General features: G+C 43.8%; 1 protein-coding gene across 1 annotated transcript; it reads right to left on the reverse strand.

Moving 5' to 3' along the window:
- Positions 1-3,006: 3,006 nt before the first annotated feature.
- Positions 3,007-14,833, reverse strand: LOC139199599 (sushi domain-containing protein 6). Its single transcript, XM_070828657.1, has 5 exons — positions 14,690-14,833; positions 9,306-9,412; positions 7,325-7,528; positions 4,939-5,083; positions 3,007-4,807 (listed from the first exon to the last, which is right to left on the reverse strand). The coding sequence occupies exons 2-5, from the start codon at positions 9,397-9,399 to the stop codon at positions 4,477-4,479; spliced, it is 774 nt and encodes a 257-aa protein (XP_070684758.1). The 5' UTR covers positions 9,400-9,412; positions 14,690-14,833; the 3' UTR covers positions 3,007-4,476.
- Positions 14,834-22,095: the final 7,262 nt, after the last annotated feature.

Below are 22,095 nucleotides of genomic sequence, written 5' to 3' on the forward strand. Positions count from 1 at the left end.
ATGACTCCTCAGATTCATCCTGCGACCCCTTGAAGGGGCCCGACCCTCAGGTTGGGAACCGCTGGACTAAACTGCATAGTAGTAAAAACTAAACTCCACTCAGAGCAGCTACAACAAGAAAACCAACACTGATGCATCAGTCTAATAATCATACAATATAAACAGTCACATTTCTCTGCACATTAAAGTGTCGTTACCTTTTATATATTAAATACATAATGAGTCTGTACCTTTACATGAGTAGGATGTTGACTGCAGGATCAGTTCAGATGTTTAATTCTGACACAAAGCCTTCAGCGGTGCAAAGTAACATCGACCTGAGTACTTAAAGTCTACTTCTTCTCTCCATTTAAGTCCATTTAAGTTTATAAAATCTGGTGCGTTGTTGCAGATTAAACTGCCCAACAGAGCAGAAGACAACCACAGGATGCTACTTTCACAACAAACAGCACTATTTTAATACGACATTCTGTATCATAGAGGCCATTTTCTCTTCCGAGTAGTTTTACTTTTACATGCTGCAAACAGTATTTACTCCTTTTTTTTTCCTTCATCAGTCACCTTCACTGTGTTGTGGAGGACCTCTGCTCTACCTGGCTGGACCAGGTGTGTTCAGTCAGCCAGAGCTTCATCGTCTTAAACCACACATTTGGTGGAGAGATGTTCACATCAACCCTGAGACACCAACTTCACCCTGTTTGCTCAACCTCACGCTGGTGTCACACACAAACCCTCCACCCTCCACCCTCCAGCCTCGCCCGTCTTACATCAGCACCATTTTGAAAGAGTGAGATCTTTTTGCACTTTGTTCTCTCTGATAACGAAGCTTCCCTCAGAGTTCCTTCTCTGGTATATTTAGATTGACGTAATCCAGTCCTGGTTACGTAACGCTGGCTGATAAATTACTCATGAGATGTTCAGAGTTCATCGATTTGTCAATGTGAGAAGTAGTACAAGAAGTACAAGGAGGAAAAAAACAAGTGCACGGTGCAGCACAGTATGAGGTTAAATACTAAACGAGGTTTCAACAACAACATGTAGTTAAAATTTGTCCAATCAGTCCGGGTTTCACTACATTCTGTGTTTACAGGTGGAGCTCAGTGGTTTCCAAACTAGGGGTCGCGGCCCTTCTACAGGCCTCAAGGTAAATCTAACAGGCCCTTAGATGATCAGAACTGTGAGGAAAAAGTATTTTCCTGAAATATATTTAAGTTAAAGTGGACAGAAGCTGAAAATGGAAATAAGTACTTAGCAGTTTAGTAAATTTTCCATTGTTGGGACACACTGGTTCGTCTTTATCAATGACTCGTCCATCCACACATCTGGGACATGTGAACATGTTACAGTAAACACGCTTCTCCTTTTTATTTCCTAACACCGGATTCATCCAACCAACTTCTCCTTTTGGTTAAACTGGACAGACACCCAGGATTCACACCGAAGCAGGAAGTCAGATCTGATGCTTTTTATGTTTATGGACGAATCAGCAGAAGTTTGTTTGGAGTAAATACAAGAAGGCAGGAAGACAGTTTGTCTGCTTTGTGTCGGGGACACAAGAAAGTGCTGATATTGAAGCTAATCTATCAAAATAAAGTTATTTCATTTTAAGAAAACTTAAAAATACACATTTTATAGCTGTGGCAGGCTGCACTGCATCTTATGTTTGGATTTTAAACACTCTAAACAAGTTGTGAATATAATGATATAATATAAAAAGTAAAGAGTATCTGCAGGTCTTTAAAAGTAGAGAGCTACTGAGAGTTTGGTTTCGTTATGCAGTCACTGAAACATGCACCGTCATTTCTTTCAGTCACACCAGGCCACATTAAAATGTCTAAAACTGTGTTAAACTCAGCTTTATCTTTAGTCATCAAACAGAGGTGAGCTGAGCAGGCCTGTTATCACACATTCAGAAACTCCACCGTCATTAATGAGTTCTCAGAGCTTCTCCATCACCTAACTCTTTCTCTCCCCATAGACACAACAGGAAACAGTCAGTAACGTTACCGCCTGGTGTTGTTGTGGTGGTGAGTGAGAACAGACCTGCAGCAGTGGAGGTGAAAGGTCCGTCACATCAGGAAAACTGTCAGCAGGATCTGAAAAAGAGTTTTTAAAAACATATACAGACGTTTAAAGAACATTTTAAGGTTATAATGGCTGTTTGTTTTATATATAATAATCAGCATTTTATTATTTCACCAGCTGCTCTTCTATAAAACAGGTTAAGTAACTAGATGCAAACAAGAACAAACAAACAAAATATCAGAAGTGTGAGGAGTAAAAATCCTAAAATGATTCCTTTACCTTTGGCTTTGGAGTATTTCTGTGTGTCCTGAATCAGGCTGTGACACTGACGCACCAGGTGATGCAAATCAACTTCAATCAGTCAAAGCACGCCCACTAAAAGTTCTTGTTTTTGTCTGACAGGCTCAGATTGTTATTCAAAGTGCTATGATAACATCACAGAAAGGATTCCCACAGAGATAAACCTGTAAGATCCTTTTTGTTAACTACAAACCGCTGTTATATCATTCTCTCCAAAGCCACCAGACTCCATTGAAAAAAACATTCATTTTACACAGGAGTTGCTGGCTCACCACTACCTTAATCAGTCGACTTGTTTCTGTTACTGTGTCTCATACAAATATTGTGTTGGGTCTGAACTTATCATTTAAAACACCAAAGTCACATAATGAGACAAATAAACAAATATGTTGAGACAGCAACAGATCAGCAACTCCGTGTTATGCAAGGTAAAATTGATGTTTTTGACAATGGAGTCTGGTGGCCTTGAAGAAAGCAACATAACAGCTGTTTCTGGCTAAACAAAAAGGATCTTACAGGTTTATCTCTGTAGGGATCCTTTCCATAATGTTGCCAGGTGTTTAGGATAAGAATCTGTCGGTGGCAAAAACAAGGGACCACCATTGTAGCCCATTTCTACTGGACCAATAACAAAACTTTTTTCTCCTTTAAGTCACAAACAAGGCAAAGATGCCACACAAAGAAACATTTCAACATTTATTCAGCATATAATTCTGTGCAATAATACAATGTACAAATAATCTCTCTGTAAGTATTACAATTCATATAATAGTTAGATTTGTTGCCACAAAATAAAAACACAAAATACATTCAAGGTCTGTAAAGGCGTCAGTCGCTCTGCAGAGATCAAACAGTGACAGAGAAGGAGGCGAGGAGGAGTCAGGACACAAAGAGAGTCAGAGTTTCATTGTGTTTCAGGTTATTTGGTTACGTGTGTCTGCACCGATGCCACCAGGGCGAGTACATGCAAAATGATTCCATGTCAGTGAACAGAAAGAAACAGAAAGAAAATATTCTGACTTCACTCTCCACTGAAGGAACACGGAGGAGAACCACGTTTGGTTTCCAAGCATTTTCAAGTGTCTAAATATCTTCTGTACACAAAAATCAAACCTCTTTTTCTTTAAAATAACATCACCACATGCTCCAAACAGAGTTTCTCACCCCGCTGGCCCTCAAATCCACGACACCACGGTCCAGTTTCGGCTCAGAGAGAGAAAAAAAAAAAAAAACTGCACAAAAGTCTCAGAGCCAAATGGATTACAGCCGGTTGCCGTGGAAACACACACAGGCCTCTGCAACAGCACCGCCGGCGACTTCACGCAGGAAGCCTCGATCAGCCCCGTCACTGACGAGAAGGATGGACGACGTCTCCAGAACAACACTGAAAACACACACACACATACACACTCTCTCTCTCACTCACACACACACTCTCTCTCTCACACACACACACACACTCACAGGCACTTACACTTTTACATTACTGCTGTCCTGTGAAAACCTCATAATTCCAGTATTATTTTAAGGATTCTTATATTTAAACTGGAGGATTACATTCTGATTTTAAAAACCTACAGAGGAGTGTTAGGACGAGGAGTGAGGGGAGAGACTCCTTTTTAATTTGCACTTTGAGAATAAAGTTAAAATACTCAACATTTCTTTCTTTCTTTCTTTCTCTAAATGCAAATCTTCTATTCTTCTATTCGGCCCTCACACTTTTTCATATTGTTACACTAAAAACAAGGCAGTTTTTTTCTCCCCTTAAGACATCCTGGATACAAGGTTTCCACCAAAGACTCCCTCCTCTGTCACATACATTCATACAACACGCTATACAATCAATGCTCCATTTTAAAAATGCACGTTAGTCCTCTTCAGTTGGGTCTTTGTGACCAAGCAACTGGCCAGTCAGAGCTTATCGTGTGACAGGACAGCGTGTCCTGATGCTGGAGAGCTGCAGCCAACCAGGAAAAGTGCAGGCAGCACACGAGTCTGCCGTCAGTCTGAGTTTTCATTTTTTTCTCCAGCTGTCATTCGGCTGTTGTCGACTGAAGAATAAAGCCGCACTGCAGCAATTAGCTGTCAATCAAAACTTCACTGCTGAACAACTGCATGTGCAAGAAATTTAGGCACATGTGGACCCGGCAGTCAGGTGTCCTTGTCATCCGAAAGTGCAACATGTAGCTGCCGCACGTCCCCGTCGCCCATCCTGTCTCTGGGACGTGACGACTGGACCTCCTCGTAAGGGGGCGGCGGGTTGTCCGGGCTTTGGCCGGACAGCAGCGGGCGGTGACTGCCCTCCGACTGGGACGCCGGGTGACAGCCGGCGGCCTCCTGGGCCAGCAGGAGCTGGGTGGGTCCGGGTGCTGAGCAGGCGGGGAGGCGCTGCCCCCAGCTCCCGTACACCGCCTCCTCGTAGGAGGGCAGAGAGACGGGAAGTCCGTCCACCATCAGGTCCAGCTGGTCTGAGGAGCGACGGCTGCTGGGACGGAGAGACCGGATTACTTCATGTAGACGTGTTGTTGCCCTGAACTTCATCATTTACTCTAAAGGCCACTTATTACTAACAGCTCTGGTTCAATCAATCCCTGCAGTGCACCTTCCTCTTACCTGTGTGACTGACAGGGGTAGAGGCGGGACTTGACCACCAGACAGGCCGTGGTGGTGAGCAGGAAGATGGAGACGCCCACCGCTGTTGTGGCCATGCTGGGCATCGAGTCGTTCCCCCTGTCGTCAGAGTTCATGTTGGGACTCTCTGAGGAGGAAGAGGAGGAAGACCAGTGGTGACATCAGAAACATGACGACAGACACCGACGTATCAGAATATTTATATATAATATCAAAAATCTGCTGGTTTCAGCTTCATTCATGTCGACTGAATATTTTTGGGGGGTTTTGAACTGTTGTTCAGACAAAACAGGTCAAACTTGGGTTCTAGAAACTTGCTTTTTTACATTTAATAAAATATATTGAGTAATAATTAAATAAACATCAAAACTATTGCAGCCGCAGGACTGAAAAAAACTCATCTGGCCAATTATCCAACAGGTAAAGAGGATCTGGACCAATAACTAACTTTAAAATGTTGGTTTATATGATTAAAGAGAAAAAAGGTGGACATATTCTGCTTATTTCCAGGTTCATACTCGTATTCGGGGGTCCTACTAGAATCCGTTCATATGCTGTAATGTTCATAAAACTGTTCAGCCTCTTTCTGAACGCTCCGTTTTAGCATTTCAGCAGCAAAACTCAATATATGTGGTTTGCTGCACCCTCGACCAGAGCTAGCGTTAGCCACATAGCAATTGCCGAAGTCACACGATCAACAGATGCCTATTTGTGACATCACAAGGAGGGCTAAATCTAAACAGAGCGTTTTCTGGCCCATTTAAAGCAGGTTAAAAAGAGGGAGGATGGTCTTTTTTGAAGCTTTGAGAGTCTCTAGACACACCATGGACACATATCTATGTTGGAAATACACAAACAAGTGCGTTTCACACAACATGTCCCCTAAAAAGACAACGATCTGAAGCTGTGAATGGAAATAATCAGCTGTGCTGCACCACAGTGGGAAAACCCAGGTTTTACTGACAAAATGGGTTCAACAAAAATAGATAATCAAACACAAAATCTATGAGAGGAAGCTTTTAATCTAGTTATGTGGTTTCACTGTGCCTGTGGCAATCTTTCCATGAGGCTCTGACAGCGTCAACACAGAGGAAATGTTTAATGGTTATTATGGTGGCTGCGCCCGCTTCCTCGTTCTGCGCTCTGACTTCCTGTCGCAGCGCGTTTGATTGAATGGCGACAGAGGAAGTCGGAACCGGTCCGAGGAAAGTGAAGCTGCTAGTTTCCCTGCAGATAGTCTGAGCGTGTCTGCGTGTCTCTGCTAAGTAGGTCAAAAGACAAACACAAGCCGCTGCTGGTGCTTCTGCAGCTGCTGGGTTCCGATCAGAGGCCTCAACCCCAAGATGCTCAGAGGCTTCGTGCTGCTTTAGCGACGTGACACTGGACACCATCGCCCAGAATGCAATTCAAAACATACCAAAGACTGAAAATAAGATATTAAATATTAGATGCACAGAGTTAATTTAAAGAGTTTTGCATTATAAAACAGCAAAACCTACATCTCATGTCTAGAATCAGCAGCTGTGAGTGCAGGTAGCCTCTCTGGGAATCAAACCCTTTAACCCGACGGCAGCATTAAGTGACTGTTCAGCTTTTAAGGCGTCTGGGTGAGCGCCGCGATGAGTCACCAGTAGATTATAAAGTGAGGTAATGACTGAGGAATACTGTGAGGCCCGGGGCTGCTGGGAAATGTCAGGAGATGTTTAGAGTCGTCCAAAAAACATCTGAAGGGAATTTGAAAGTCACGTGACGTCTTTGCAGGGAGGTTTTGATCCAGACTCTGGACCCAGAGAGAGCTGGAGGCCTCAGTTCTCTCTGCGAAGCATCTTTGTGGGTAGATTTTGTATAAAACACTTGTTGAACCTTATTCCCTTGAAGGTCTGTAGGTCATTCACTGATTGGTGATCAGGACACTTATTTTATTCAGCAGTAACTCTGTGCTTACTGTCCTTAACAGTCATTTTGTGATATACAAACACAAAAGCTACCATAAATGGAGCCCATCACAAGTTCCACCTTGATTTATCCGCTCTGCTGCTGTTTGCTGAGGCGTTACTCAGACCACAGACTGTCAGTGCGTCTATTTTCACTGTAGAAGAAGTACTTCTTCTATGAAATGTCCCCTGAGCAAAATTCTTCAAGCAAACTAAATTAACTGAAAAAAGCAAATTCTCACATTTGAGAAGCTGAAACCAGAAACTGTTTGGCACCTTTCTCGAAAAATAACCAAATGATTAAATAAGAAAATGATAAATTAATTTCAGTGCATTCAAACTACTCAGTGAGCCACACACTGATGGATCCTTGAAGAACACCACCACCACTCTACTAGTTAGAACCGGGTGTGTTGGGCTCTGTGGACTCTCACCTTTGATGGGGATGCAGGTGGGTATCGGGGGCTGCCACCTCCCGTGGCGGCACCTGGACACCCGGGCCTTGCTGCTGATGTGGTAACCCGGCTCGCAGAAGAAGTGGATGGAGCTCTTCTGGGGGAACCCTCGGCACGGGGACGGGTCGCAGCGGAAGCCTCCATGTTCTGGCACCAGAGGGTGGGTGCAGTTGCTCAGTCGGCCTGTGGACACACACGGGAGGTTTATTAGCAGCCTGCGCCTCACACTGCTGCTGCTGCTGCTGCTTAACGCTCACACCTCTGACGGCTAAAACAACATCAGCCATAAAACCCTCTCCCTTCCTGCCCCTCCTCCACCCCTGCTGCTCCTCATGCATTTGTTTTCTTTGGGCTGTAAAGAGGAGGACAAACACGGTGGTGGAAGTGGCCGCTCCCATCAACTCAGCTCTGTTTGTGATGTGAGACCAGGAAATAAAACAACTACAGCTGCTGTGGTGAGAACTCAGAGATTTAACACGACACAAAGAGAACTTTGAGGGGATAATTTAAGGAACTAAAACAAGGACACTCTGAATTCCCATGAGTCTGTTTTCTTCTGTGTGTGAGAGGAGCAGCATGCAGACACAGTGTGGGGGTGAGAGGGTGATCGATGGGATGAAGAACGCTGCTACAAATGTAAAACCCTGCATAGAAGTCCAGCATTTGGCCTCGATACCTCCGGTGTATTTACCCACAACCACCTCTGCCTCACCCAGTGGGCAGCTTTGCCAGAGAAGCCAAGGCCGCTACCCACTTCCTCTTCTTCTCCACGTTCCACCTTAAAAGTCTGCGTCTGCAGAATTACGGCCCCCACAAGCTCCTCATCCCCAAACATGGACACGTGAGGAGCAGGTCAAGTGTGAGGCTGAAAATCACCAGGATTTCTGTACATTTTAACTAGAAATCCAGCTTATTCTAATCGTTTGACAGGATTACGGTGAGAATAATCACATTTTTGAACCACCAAACTGAGTTGATGATAAAGTCAATTGGCGAGCATCAACTCAAAGTGAAAATACAGTCCTGATAAGAAGAGGAAGGAGCAGACGCAGTTGGTTTCGAACCTCTGCCACAGACTGGATGTGCTGAGTTGAACAGAAAGTGGCTCCAGCCAGCAAAAGGCTGCATGAAGTTCACTTAGTGTTTCACAATCAGTCATCATAAAAGGGCGATGAAACCAGAGGCTTCAGTCCAGACCGATGAACGTCCATCTGGGTCGCATTTAGTGAAGCTTCGGAGTCTGTTTCAGTATTTCACTGCTGTTATTCAGTTTCACACTGTTGCCAATATGCAGCAGGCGGGTTGAGGAGAGCAGTCGGCTTATAGTCACAGTTAAATCCAACAGCTTTGTGTTTTCTGCACATAAATAATTCACAGTATGTGTGCACAAAGCATCTTTGAACCTGCTGTCCTTGGATAAACCAATAAAACCAAGCTTTTAAGACAAAATGTGACACGATACAAGACGAAATGAAAAATGTATTATTTACTATTTTCTTAATCATACATAACTCTTATCTTTGACAGTCTGGTTTGGTCTGCTTTCACATCAGTTTTTGTCTTTTTTGTACGTAAGTAATAAAACGGGGCCACTATTTTATTCATTTTCTCTCTTTATATAAGACGATCATTTTTGCCTTAAAGCTGACAGCTGCTGATTTATAGTATGAAAACAACATGTTGCCTGTGTTTGATAATTAGTTAGATATGGTTGGACTGTTAGAAGTACGGATCTGTAGTTTTTCTGTTTGCACTTTGTGCAGCTACAGAGAAATACAGTGAAAAACAAAATAAAATGTTTTTGACATTTTGGAAAGACTGAATTTCCACTTGAATTCTGTGCTAACGCTGTAGTGGAGGAATTTTCGCCCGTGTTGCATGAACGTAGGTGCAGTGTTAACCTGGTGAGGGGTGTGTGTGTGTGTGTGTGTGTGCGCACAGGTGAGGTCAGACGACGTACCTGCGGTGAGGAGCGGCGAGGAGGCCAGGAGGAGGAGCCCACAGACCAGACTGATGCGTCCACACGGCCACGGGTGCAGGACTGACGCAGACATCAAACCGGACTTCCTGATGACACAAGAGAGATGAAGAGTCAGAGGCAGGGAGAACACACACACACACACACACACACACACACACACTCCAGTCAAGCTTCTTGGTACAGGAAGCAGAAGCCACCACTCTCTCTGTAAGGACCTCTGGCTAAAGGTCTCAGCTCCAGTAAGTGTTTGAGAACACGCGTGGCCTCACAGCTGCGACAGAAAAGGGTTTTTTCAGCCTGGATGTGTTTGTCAGCTGTGAAGCAGCCTGTTGTTTGTTTTAACCCAGATAACCCCGACAGAGCAGAGGGAGCCTGCTGCTGAGCTCATTCACACCTGTCAGCTGCTGAGAGCCGCCACACCTCTGCAGACGCCTCCCGCTGCATTCATCAGAATCACAATCGGTTTTATTCGACAAGTGTGTGAACACATACGGGGGATTTGACTTTGGTTTCCCACTGCTCTCATGTGAGACAACCGGAGAAACAAGAACAACGAAGCTGAACAAAAACACATTCAACTATCAAGCATAAACATTTAACCTCCATGTACAATGTAAATATGATATATGTAAGAGGATATATGTAAAAACTATAACAAAAGATGTTCAGATTAAATATCATGATGATCAAAGCCTCCAAAACCTCCAGAATAAACTGGTTTCATTTAAAAACACCAACACGTCACTATTAAAGGTGGCAGTGCCTTGATGTAATTAACAGAAACGAGCATCAGACCGTGTTTGTTTCTGGCCTCTGTGTCGTGTTGTGGGTGTGATGATGTTTCATATTTCATTTTACTAAAGAAAATAAACACATCGGCTCGAAACACCGTTTGTTTTTATTATTGATTAAACATTAAAAGTCCCAAACTCAGAGATATTTAATATTTTTATAATGTTAAGACAACAAAAAGCTAAATATTTCTCACATGTAAGAAGCTTTAACACCTGAACATTTGGATTTTTCACTTAAAAATGAGTAGTTTCCAGTCAGGGGAGAAATAAACTAGTTCAACACTGGAAGAAGTTTTTCTAAAAGTATTTTATTTTGGAGGATAAGTGTTTTTCCAACTTCTACAGCTCAGCTACATTTAGTCAGTATGTCACTGGTTCACACAGCATTTCTACTGTTTCTACTTTTCTGACTTCAACCTCTCAGCCGACCACCTGTGAAAGTGACACCTCTCACTGTTTACTCTTTCAGCATCGACCATATTGACCCAGACTCCACACAACCCTCCTCGCACCGAAACAGAAACCGATGACCACAACAAAACCAGCTCTTTTCTCCTGATGACTTGCACCACGTTCATCCCAGACACGCACTTCCTGTCGCACAACAAGCAGAGAGTGGCAGCCTAAATGCCACGGCGTGTGAAACCGTGTGTGTGGGTGTGCTTAGCAGTGTGTGTTTTGAGCTTTCATGTCAGGGAAGATGCCAGTCATCTCTGGAGCAGCGAGGGGGAGGGACACACACACACACACACACACACACACACAGAGAGGAGTCAAGCATTACAGAGGTTTAACACACACACACACACACACACACACACACACAGCTCCGTCTTATGTGACCACAGTCTGCGTGGGAGAGCTGCATCTTAGTCATCATGGCCCTCTGTGATATTATAACTTCTGCTCGAATGTTTTTCAAGTTGGAAACACGGCGGCTACAGAATCACTGTGACAACAGAGAATTCTCGCTCTCTAACATTTTTGCGATTTCTGTTCCATTTTGTTTGTTTTTTTTACACCTTTACATCCTCTGCCTGTGAGATAACTGGCCGGCTTCACTCGAGCCTGCAAGCTGAAGATGAATAAAAATAAAAAGTTGTGACGCGCCGACGAGCCAGAATGACAACAAGCATCACTGCGGAGGCCTCAGACGTCTCTGCTCTCACTGACTGCAGCGTCATTATGGCCGACAGCAGCAGAATGTGAGCGACAGCATGTTGGAGCTGCACTACAGGTGACTTCACACTGCAGACGACTGGACGTCCTCCTCTTTGTGGTCTGCTGGGGAGGAGGGAGCACAGAGAGGGACAGAAGGAGACTGAACTGGAGGGCCGCTTCTGTCCTGGACTGCTCCCTGGACTCCATAGAGGAGGTGGGTGAGAGGAGGACGTTAACAAAACTCAAGTCCATCATGGACGACCCCTCTCACCCCCTGCACGGGACTGTGGGGGCCCTCAGCAGCTCCGTCAGCTGCAGGCTGAGGCCCCCGCCCTGCAAGAAGGAACGCTACCGCAGGTCTTTCCTCCCATCAGCCATCAGACTCTTTAACAGCAGCATCACCGGCTGATGTTAACACACTGTTTTTCACTCATATCGTTCCATTCACTTCATATTCCTGTCCATACTGTACATTTATGTCCATAGTGTAAATATTTATTTATCATTACAACATATATTTATTTACTATTGCTTATTTTCTTTATTCTTTCTTTTTTTTCTATTACTTGTTGCTGCTGTAACATGTTGAATTCCCCCCTATGGAGGATCAGTAAAGAAAAGTCCAAGTCTTACAAATGACTCCTGGAGCAGGTTTGTGCATCAGAGCTTCTGCTATCTTGTCTTCTTGCCATCATCTCCGCCTCCCCTTCACGACTGAGGGGGATTAAAGTTAAAACACAGAATGCAGCAGAGCCTCAGCAGCACAAACATGTATGTTTCCTGCACACAGCGGGTCAGTGGCCACACGTTAAGCTGTGCGCACTGGAGGCCCGACCTGGTTGTGTGTTCACACTGACAGCAGTGAATCAGAAAGAGGTGTCAAACAAACGCCTCACTGTCCCGCGTTGGATGACGTAAAGTAACATGCGCTGCTGTAAACACTCTCTAGCTCTTTCTTGGAAATATTATCTGGCACAAAGGAAGTGGTGCATTTTATATTTCCAGCTACGGCAGCCATTTGTTTGGGCGCCAAACGCAGGAAGCGCTTGGGTAGTTAGTGGGAGCTTTGACAGCACAGACAAGAAAGAGAAGCAGAAGCAGAAGCAGAAGCCTCCACAGGAAAAAAAAAAAAATAAACGTGCTGCAGGAAGAGCTCACATCGTCCAATCAGATAAAACCCAGGGGAGAAAACACACGGATGACCGCTGGGAGTGACTCGGTTACAGCTGGTTTGTAGTAAGAAGTGCTGAGTGTCTTCACCCACTGAACCACATCTGAAAGTCTGGTTGATCAGCGACTCCTGCGCTGCACTTTGCTCTTTCTGCTCTGCTTCACACTGGATTTCTGACACAGGCGGCAAAAGCACACACACAGTCTTTACTCAAGCAGAAGAGCAGGTACTTAAAGGTGTTACAGTACCGATTCATCCTCGTTACTCAAGTAGAAAAAGTACAGAATGTATTCAAAGTATAAAAGTGTAATTCTCCCATTTCTTTTAAAAGAAGAAGGGTCTTTTCTGCAGCTTTCTTTTCCAGGTGTGTTCGTCCGTTTAGGTGGAAATCAGTTCTGATTTTGGGTGATGATGTAATGCAATGATGTAAAATACACTGTTTTGAACATGCAAGGGGGGGAAAGTCCAGGTCCGTGTTAAAGAGGTGGAGCTGCTGCTGAATTCAAGAGTCTGGAATTTTTCTTTAACCACGACTGTTGGGAAAACACGTGAGCACTATTCTAATGTCTCTTTATGACACAGCGCACTTCAGTATTAACACTAATGCTCTGTTTGTTCCCTCTTTGGCGGCTCTGTAAACATGATTAGCATCGTTTTCATCAGCTCTTCACTTTTCTAATTTTATGAGAACTGCTTATGAATGTGACCTTGAACTGATGGCTGATTTCAGAAGCCTGCTGCAGAACAGGACGTATTTATAATGTCAGATTTAACTTTTCAGATATTTTATCTGTAACTGTGGTTTTTACAAAAAAAAAACCTAAACAGGTCTGTTTGGATCTTTGAGGTCTAACACCTGCAACATCAGAGGAAGAGCTCCCACTTCACTCTAAGAAAGTCTGAAGAAAAGACAGAAAACTGCATTTAAAAGGAAAATTTAAATGTTATTTTTACACATTTAGCAGTGAGGAGCTGTTTCACCTCAAAGCTTCTCCTCATTACATCTAATTTAATATAAACGGATAGAAATTTAGTTTGCAGAGCAGCAAATGATGTAGCATTTTACCTGCAGCCTGTTTGGTGGGATGACAGAGGTCAGTGCACACAATACACACACACACACACACACACACACACACACACACACACACACACACAGTAGGAGTGCTGATGCTGCATTAGTCACCAGGTCACAGGGAGTCGGCTTCTGCTATATTGTGGTGCAACAAAGACTTAAATGCCTGTATGACTTAATCTATGACTAACCTCATGTTCATGTGAGCTAATGAAGTCACAGAGTACCACAGGAAGTGCTAATATTCTACCTGTAAAACATCATGAAAGTAAAACACACCAGCAGCTTTGTTCCTGCAGGTCGATCAGAGACTCATTCATGTGTTTCTCACCACTTTCACACATCGAGTTAATGAGCTGACAGGCTCTGAATGCTTTTAGTTTTGTGTTTTTCTTTCATTATCAGTCCTTTGGTGTGCTGCCGCAGACAGCTGTCCTCACACAGACAAATAAAAGTGTGTGCTGAGTTGGATTAGCACTGGGAATATAGAGATTTGCTGTTATATGCATCTAAAACACAGATTGTGTGCAGCAGGTTTCATCGGCGCTGCAGCTATTTTCAGTTCTTTAAAGCTTCCTGATTGTTTGAGCTATTAAACGTCCAAAGAAGTGAAACAAAATGTGCTTTAAATTGTCCAAAACGCCCAAATATTCCATTTACAGCCATATAAAAGTACAGTTATATTAGCTATAATATATAAATCTTAACTTGGTGATCCTAAAACACAGTCAAGGACCCCTGCAAGCACCTTGAGAAACCTGGAATTCCCTTGAACACCCCTTTAACCCTCCTGCCAGTCAGACCTGGACTGATGCTCCGTAAATCCACAAAACAGTTTATTATCTGAAAGCTCCTCAGCAACATGAGCGTCTACCAGGAGAATATTCCCGTGATTATTAACCAGCAGGCCTTTATTTGTTATCTCCTAAACACACATGAGGAATCTGCACTGACTGGATTTACTGAAACAATCAGTAAATGAACTCAGAACTGAAAACAAGATTCGACCCGCTTTGTTAGAATAAACACACAAACTCTTATTTCCCTCAACCATCGGTGCTAAACTGACTTTAATCGCAGGCTCCCACAGCTCAGTCGGGGTTAAAGTTAAAAACACCTCCTCCCTTTGAATGGAGCTCCGTGGAGGGTAGAAATGTCTCACCTGGGAGCCGTGACAGAGGCGGCAGCGGAGGGATCTGAGCTCCGGCGGGCGCGTCGGGCGGTGCGTCGGCTGCGTTCACGGACCGGAGGTGTGAGGACGGGCAGCGGGGATGGATCTCGGGGCTCGGTGGTCGGCTGACGGTCGCCGCTCCTGCTCGGCAACAAGTGGGACCTTTTCGGCTGCTCTGGCTCTGACTCATCGATCAGCTGTGTTTGACAGCGACGCCCGGGCTTCCTATTGGCTGCTGCGCGCAGCCAAACACCGCCCACATGCGCGGCTCCGTCATATTCTGGAAACACTCTTTATCTCACACACACACACACACACAGATACACTTCAACCAAGCAGTTCCTCTCTCTTACACACACACACACACACACACACGCACAAAGATATAAAAGGAAATTGTGGCCAGTTCCATTAAAAATAAAATTACTATTCTAAGAAACCTTTTAAGAAGAAAGCCACAAACTCAGATGATGATTTTTTCCCATGTTTAATGGTTAATTAGTGCTGATCGGTCATCTTATTAGATCAAAGATCCTGTAACGTGTGACCCATCTAATGTTTTTAGAGACATTTCACTTAAAATCACAATCAGAGGTGATCGGGGTTCGTCATCTGGGGACACCGAACGTCTGTGCGAAACGCTGTGCCGGTCCATCCAGGAGGCGCTGGGATGTTCAAAAGGATAAGTGAAAAGAGGAACACCTGACCAAAGCTGTGAGGTTTCATCCTCCGAGCACCATGAAGTTATCTGTCTGCTCAGATATTTGACTAAAAGACAAACATCTCCAAAGTCAGAAGGATTCATCCTTTGGGATCCATGAAGGTTCGGTGAGCTGACTGTCCGACCAACATGCTGAAAACTGATGAGATTCTTCCTCCAGATTTCATCCAGCTTGTTTACTGATACATTTACCAGTGAAGCTGAGGGAAAGTCCGTCCTCCTTGTACTGTTTGCTCTATTGTTGTGTTTCTATACCAACGTGTTTACAGGCGGTGTGAAGCCGTTTCATGTGCACCCACTGTGGACAACAACAAACTCTCTCTCCACTGTTTATTCTAAGTGTCTGACCCCTGACCTCCAATCCTCGGTGACACATTTGAACTCTTACAGTAGCTGCTGGAGGAACGAGGAAGCAGAAAAATGCTCTTTCCTGCTTTACTTTCTGTCCTGGTGAGGCCCCCAAAGCTCAGAAACTCTCACAGTCAGTCAGTCACACACACAGGGACCACAAACACAGCTGTCCTGTGGTCTTTCAGGATAAAAGCAGTCATTGTTGAGGGGGGGGTCTGCCCGCCCCCGCCTTTCAAGCTGACTGTTTACAGTAAAAGCCGAAGAGCTGCAGCCTGCAGAGCTGCGACCTGCTGCTCGGTTGCTTTGACTGACGAGGTGACTTGACGGAAGTGCTAAAAATACCAGTGTGCTGACTGCAGCACAGCAGAGCTTCTTCAGGGCTTCCACTGATAGCCGGTCTGCGGCATCAGCTCGTCAATCAGGCGCCATGTGGGAGCTATCAGCTGATTAATCAGTCAGGGGACATCATGACTGCATCTGACACTGTGGAGCCAAACGCACTGAAACAGAAACGTTAGTGCATCATTTCCATTACTGACTCTTAGGAAGGAAAGAAAACCTCTAAAGCACATCAGTTGAGCAACAAATGATGTTGTGTTTTTCCTGTGAATAACAGAGAATAATGGCCAAACACCCACAGCAGGCTGAGATCTTCTAGCAGCATCATAGATAAGTCGGATTATTTCACGCAAAACAACTCGTTCTTATTATTCTTTGACTCCCAGAGCGTTCCAAACATATATATTCACGCTGATGAACGCGTGCTTGCTTAAAATTGGGATTATAAATCCCCACAAAGTGCATTCCAAGGGTCTTTGAACGCAGCATTAAGGAGCGATGATGCTGATGATGAGGGTCAGACAGAGAAAGTGCTTTCAAACCACAGTCTATTTATAAAACGTCTCCGAGGCGTCGTTTGGATAGTTGGTGTTGAGAGAAAACTAAAAATAGTAAAATATTGAGTCTTTGACTGGAAACATCTGCAGCTTTCATGGTTAATCTTTCACAATGAGAAAATAACAGCTTCTTTGCATTTTCAGACATTCAGCAATCAAACAGACAGTCAGTCAGTCAGTCAAGTACCAATTAACCAACTAAACAAGAACATTTACCGTCAGCGTTGTGAGAAAAGTGTGTGAAAAGAGTGTCACAGGAAAATGGAGGTGGGAGAGTTCCTGTGAGGTGAATTAAATGTAAATGTGTTCATGCTGGCACAGCGTCACCGGCACGGTAACATCCAGCGGTTAACATGCAAAGTGCATGCTGAGTAAAATGAGCACAGCTTCGACTGTCCCAAACAGGCCACCGTACAGAGAATAAAGACGCACAAGTAGAACACAAAACAGACGCCAGGGACGACCTTTACAAAATCTGTATTTGCAAAAAAAAAAAAAAAAAAAGTAAAATTTGCAAAGTGAAGTCTATGTTTTTACAATACCAGTGAAGTTTACAAAAACAAGATGGTGAAGGAACAGTTATTGGAATTTGATGTCAAAACTGTAACAGATCAACACAATCAGCGTTTACACAGGAGGCCAGTCACTGAGAATCATAGCAGTCCATCAGAGGGTGAAGGAATTAGTTTGTAGAGTGGGCTGGTGGGTCAGTAGTGGTCGTGGTTCTCACTGTGCAGGTTTGTTTGTTTGTTTTCCCCCCTAAGAAGCAAGACTACTCACTAAACAGGACGACCCCCCCCCCCCAAAATATCAGCGAGGATGCCGCTAAGAAAGGCACTAACACTCTGGACAGCAGCACTGGAGCTGCTCGTTGGCTACGAACAAAGAAATGGACAGGAATCACTTGGAAGCTCCGAGGAGTGAAGCAGGGAGAATCCCAGCAGTGCTGCTTCTTTAAAAAACACCCTCTGAGCCCAAACTACAGATGAGAGGAGCGCCGACTTTGAGGCAAACTGTAACCACATTTAAGAAAAAGGAAAAACAACACACACACACACACACACACACACGGGTCTGAAGTGGTCTCAGCATTTTGTCAGGAATGTTAATCAGTGAAACATGACATCAAAACTATGTGAAGACTCTTCAGATGTGTGAGATAAGAGGAGAAAAGCATCACAGAGGTCGGCCTCCTTTCACCTGCTCCAACAGTCGGAGCGTCAAGTCAGGATCCTGATCCATCAGGAGGCGGCCGTAAATGTTAAGGCATGAAAACTCACACACACACACACATACACAGTAGACCTCATGAGCAACATCAGTCCTCCAGTACAGTGAACAGATTTGGGATTTTCACATTGATAATTACATGAAAACTGATAACAGGAACCAAAAAACAAAGTCTGTATAAAAGAGTTTAAAGCCGGAAAGTCGGAGAGGAGACGGGAAAAAGGGTCACTGTTAGGAAAATAAGTAACTTACTCCATTTTCACTTTGAGGATAAAGTTAAAGTTATTTCAGACTAAAATTTACATAAACTTTAGCGAGTAAAAGCCTTAATATATGTAGACCTAAAGAGTTTTAATTCTCTGTGTTTTGTTGCCAAATTAAGATCATCTGAAGTTGCAGGTTTCCCTTATTATCATCGCTGGTTTTAGGACGTTGAAAATAAAATAAACAGAGTGCATGATGTAAGAGGCTGGAGCACAGCAGGGTCCAAAAATAAGTGTTTTTTTTTTTTTAAGTAAAAATAGTATCTGTAGGCTGCAGACTTTCAGGGAAGCTAAAACATTTACAGGCAAATCTAAGCATGTTTCTCCCAAAGCAGACTAGTTTATTCTGTCATAACACTTCTCTCAAAACAATACAACTTAAGATACGTGTGTATTTTTTTCCTATCAGTGGCCCCAATTCTCTGTCAAATGCATTAATCCCAGTATTAACCAGTCATCTTCACCATTTCACCAGCCGCCCCTCAGAGTGCAGCAGCAGACACACCAGGGGAAAATTACCTCACAATCATTATAAAGTCAATAATCGTTTAGGAATATTGTAGTGATGAATCAGTATGTGCAGTATGTCTCAGATTGGATTTAAAAGATTCAAGTGGGACCAATACTGAAATTTGAGATTCTGACTGTGAGGAAAACACTAAAAACAGAAAAAACAGGAAAATTCAAAGTGTTACAGAGTCACAGCCCAAACTGAATCACCTCCACCGCACCTGATTGTCAGTCTATCATTTCATTCAGCTCAGCCATCACGTCTCTGATTAGAAGCCAGAGGCTCCAAGCATGAAACACCACAACATGTTTCGTAATCGGTGAGCCATTACCGGCTTGTCCCACTTTTTGACCAGCGAACAGATCTGGAAATGGAAAGCGTACTGCCTGGTGAGCTGCCAAGGAAACAAAGTACAAAACACCTACCAGAAGTTTTGTCCCAGTGAATGTTTTTGACATGAAGAAGTGGCAGAGACGTAGTTTACGATTAACCTACGTTCAGCCTGCTTGTCCTGAGGCTCCTCCTGCACTTCGACACAACACACGTTTTTTTTTTTTTAGGAAGAGGAAAGAAAACTACATTTCCCACTGGTGCTAAAACAACAGAGGGGGAACTGTTATCATGTTTCATAAATCCACAGAGTCCAGAGACGACACAGCTCATCTACATGAAAACAGGACACAGGCGACGATGCCTGGAAGGAAGTAATTTCACTGAAGGTTTAAGGTGCAGCATCATCTCAGTTACCACGGTGACAAACGCCCCTGAAGCTGCTGCTGCCGCTTTTATGTCTGAGCTCATCCAAGACGTGCAGCTGCACAACATTAACAACCAGGACAACAGAGACTTCTGTTCACTGATCGTTCTCTTCGAAACAAAGCTGGAATAAAACCCACTTCCTGCTGCTAAAAAAAAAAAAAAAAATCATCCTACTCATCATACAAGAACTCACAAACGTCGGTTTCTCCATTTGCACATGAAGGACCCTCGAAAAGGACATTTACTGCATCAGTATAGAATATATAGCAGTCTATGCATGTAGAAAAGTATGTGACAGTGTTTTACAATGTGCCAAAACTTCCGAAAAAAATGTCCAAACCCTCTTTGTCATCTGCAGTTTTGACTTTTTTTTTTTTTTGCGGAGACAGAGCAGGAGACGGTATCTGACGGCGTGTTTGTTCTCAAAGAGCACCAGGTCAGTGGGAAGAATGTGAATCTGAAGCGTGTCAGATAGCGGAGCACGAGAGAGGAGGCTCTGTGCAGCAGCTGGAAGACATAGAAGGAGTGGAAACAGCAGCCTTGGCACCGAGACGGGGAAACGTGTCCGCAGGCCGCGTTTATGTGCATCTCTGTGTTGTATTACTTCCAGAGGCATGAATTAGCAACGGCCTTATCTTTAATTTCATCTCCTGTATAAATGGCTGCTCATTGCTACGAGGTACAGTGTGAAACTACAGATGTCTGCTGATAAAGACGCCTCCACTTCCAGCCAGAGGAAGATCAGGGCAGAAGTGGGTGTTTAATAACCAACAATAACCAGACCTGGGCCAAAGTGTACTGAAATTAGTTCTCCACTGTTTCAGTGAGCCGGCTGAGGCGGCCTGTGGGTGATGTGTGGTACAACTAGATGAGAATTTGAGGGTGGATCTAATGTGATTTGTGGTGAATGAGCTGAATGTTCTGCCTCAGACACCATTGTGCTCCAAATGAGTTATTAACTGGACCGTGAGAGACGTTTTCAGCCCCTTTAGAGTCTGTAAATCAACAGAATCTCCAAAATAAAACTACACATTTCCACAAATGTGGTGGACAGACTTGTGACTTTGGGAGTATTTGCTATCAGTTGTGGAATTAACTGAGGCCGAGTGTTTGTGGGGACATTAACCCAACGTTAAATCTAACATGAAGTGACAGGAAAGATGTCTGATCAGCACTGATGGAGGGCTGCGCTCTCTCTCAGTGTCGACCAGAGCAATTTGACACAGGTCTGATCATTTTCTGGGGCTCATACATGCATGTGTGTGTGTGTGTTGTGTGTGTGTGTGTGTGAGATTCACTAGTGTTCAGACTGGATTTTCACAGGAGTGTTTCCTGGCCTCTGCATACTTCTGTTATCTTTATGTCACCTGCCTAATGGCCCGCTCTCACAGAACACACATGCATGCCGACCAAAATGCAAACACTAAAATAATAAACAGCTCTCATATCTTTGCATGCACACTGGGAGCATGAGCAACCCTGTTCGTGGGAGATATAAATCTAACCAAAGCTGCTTTTCTTCCTGAGCTGTAGCACTCCCGTCTGTGAGTCACTCTGAGTTTTTCTGTATCGTTCACAAATAAAAGCCTGCCGTTTGCTCCGTTTGAGAACTCGCACTCTGAGGAGGGTTCAGGAGCACTCGGCCGTGTTCATTAACTAGGCAATCAAACATTAATCGATTTAACCGGACAACCAGTGTAGTAGAACAGCACGATGAGCACTCCTCCGTGTCAGCAGCAGGCCATTTAGTGAACACAGCAGCTGCAGAGTGTTTGTTGAGGCAGAGTGATGACGTTTTAAGGACGCTGACGTAAACCGCACAATAAAAACAACTCACTGATTGCCTAAAAAGCAGCACATGCTTTCTAACTCGGATAAACCATTAGTCTGGGATGTGAGTAACCTCTATCAGCTGAAATAGTTAAGGTAAAAAAAATAGGGTGTGGAGAAGCCTATTCCTCTAAAAACACGATGGTAAAACCCAGCAGTTTTGTAAAAATAAAAATGCTGAACAGGGGGGGATGATGTCTGGGAGGATTTTTACAGCCATTCAGTTTTAAGGGGCTGTATTTTCCTCCTGCTTAAAAACCTTTCCTGCTCGTCCAAATGACATCTTGACTGATGAGTTTTATGGCCAAAAAGTCCTATCTGGTCTGGTCTACACAATAAAATAAAACAAAACAAAATAAAATGTCTAGTGTCTATCATCATCTGCGTGCTGGAATCAACCGGGAGTGCAGCTTCTATCTCTGGTTGACAGTGCTTCAAAAATCATCACATCTCTCTCTCTCTCTCTCGCTAAAACAAATCATAATAATAATAAAACAATCACAAAATAGAGATAGTAAAACATCAAAACTGATATATCTCTCTATGTTCATTGTACTTACACAGGAAAATAAGGAGGAAATAAGAGAAAAATTCATCTGTTAAAAAAAAAAAAAAAAAAACACAACTCCAGTGTTTACCTTTTGACTTAGTGTGTGTTTGCTTGTTTACAACAGGAAGCTAGTATTTATATGGCTACAAAAAGTCTGTCTGACTCATTTCTGAGTCAAAAAGAGTTCCTCCCTCAGTAGTAAGTTCTGGGCGCGGTGAGGATAGTGTCCGAGTCTGGGGTCCGTGCTTCTTTGTAGTGTGAAAATTCAGCTTCCAGACAAATAGTG

Source organism: Pempheris klunzingeri, chromosome 4 (genome assembly GCF_042242105.1).
Source record: "Pempheris klunzingeri isolate RE-2024b chromosome 4, fPemKlu1.hap1, whole genome shotgun sequence".
Taxonomy (NCBI): Eukaryota; Metazoa; Chordata; class Actinopteri; order Acropomatiformes; family Pempheridae; genus Pempheris; species Pempheris klunzingeri.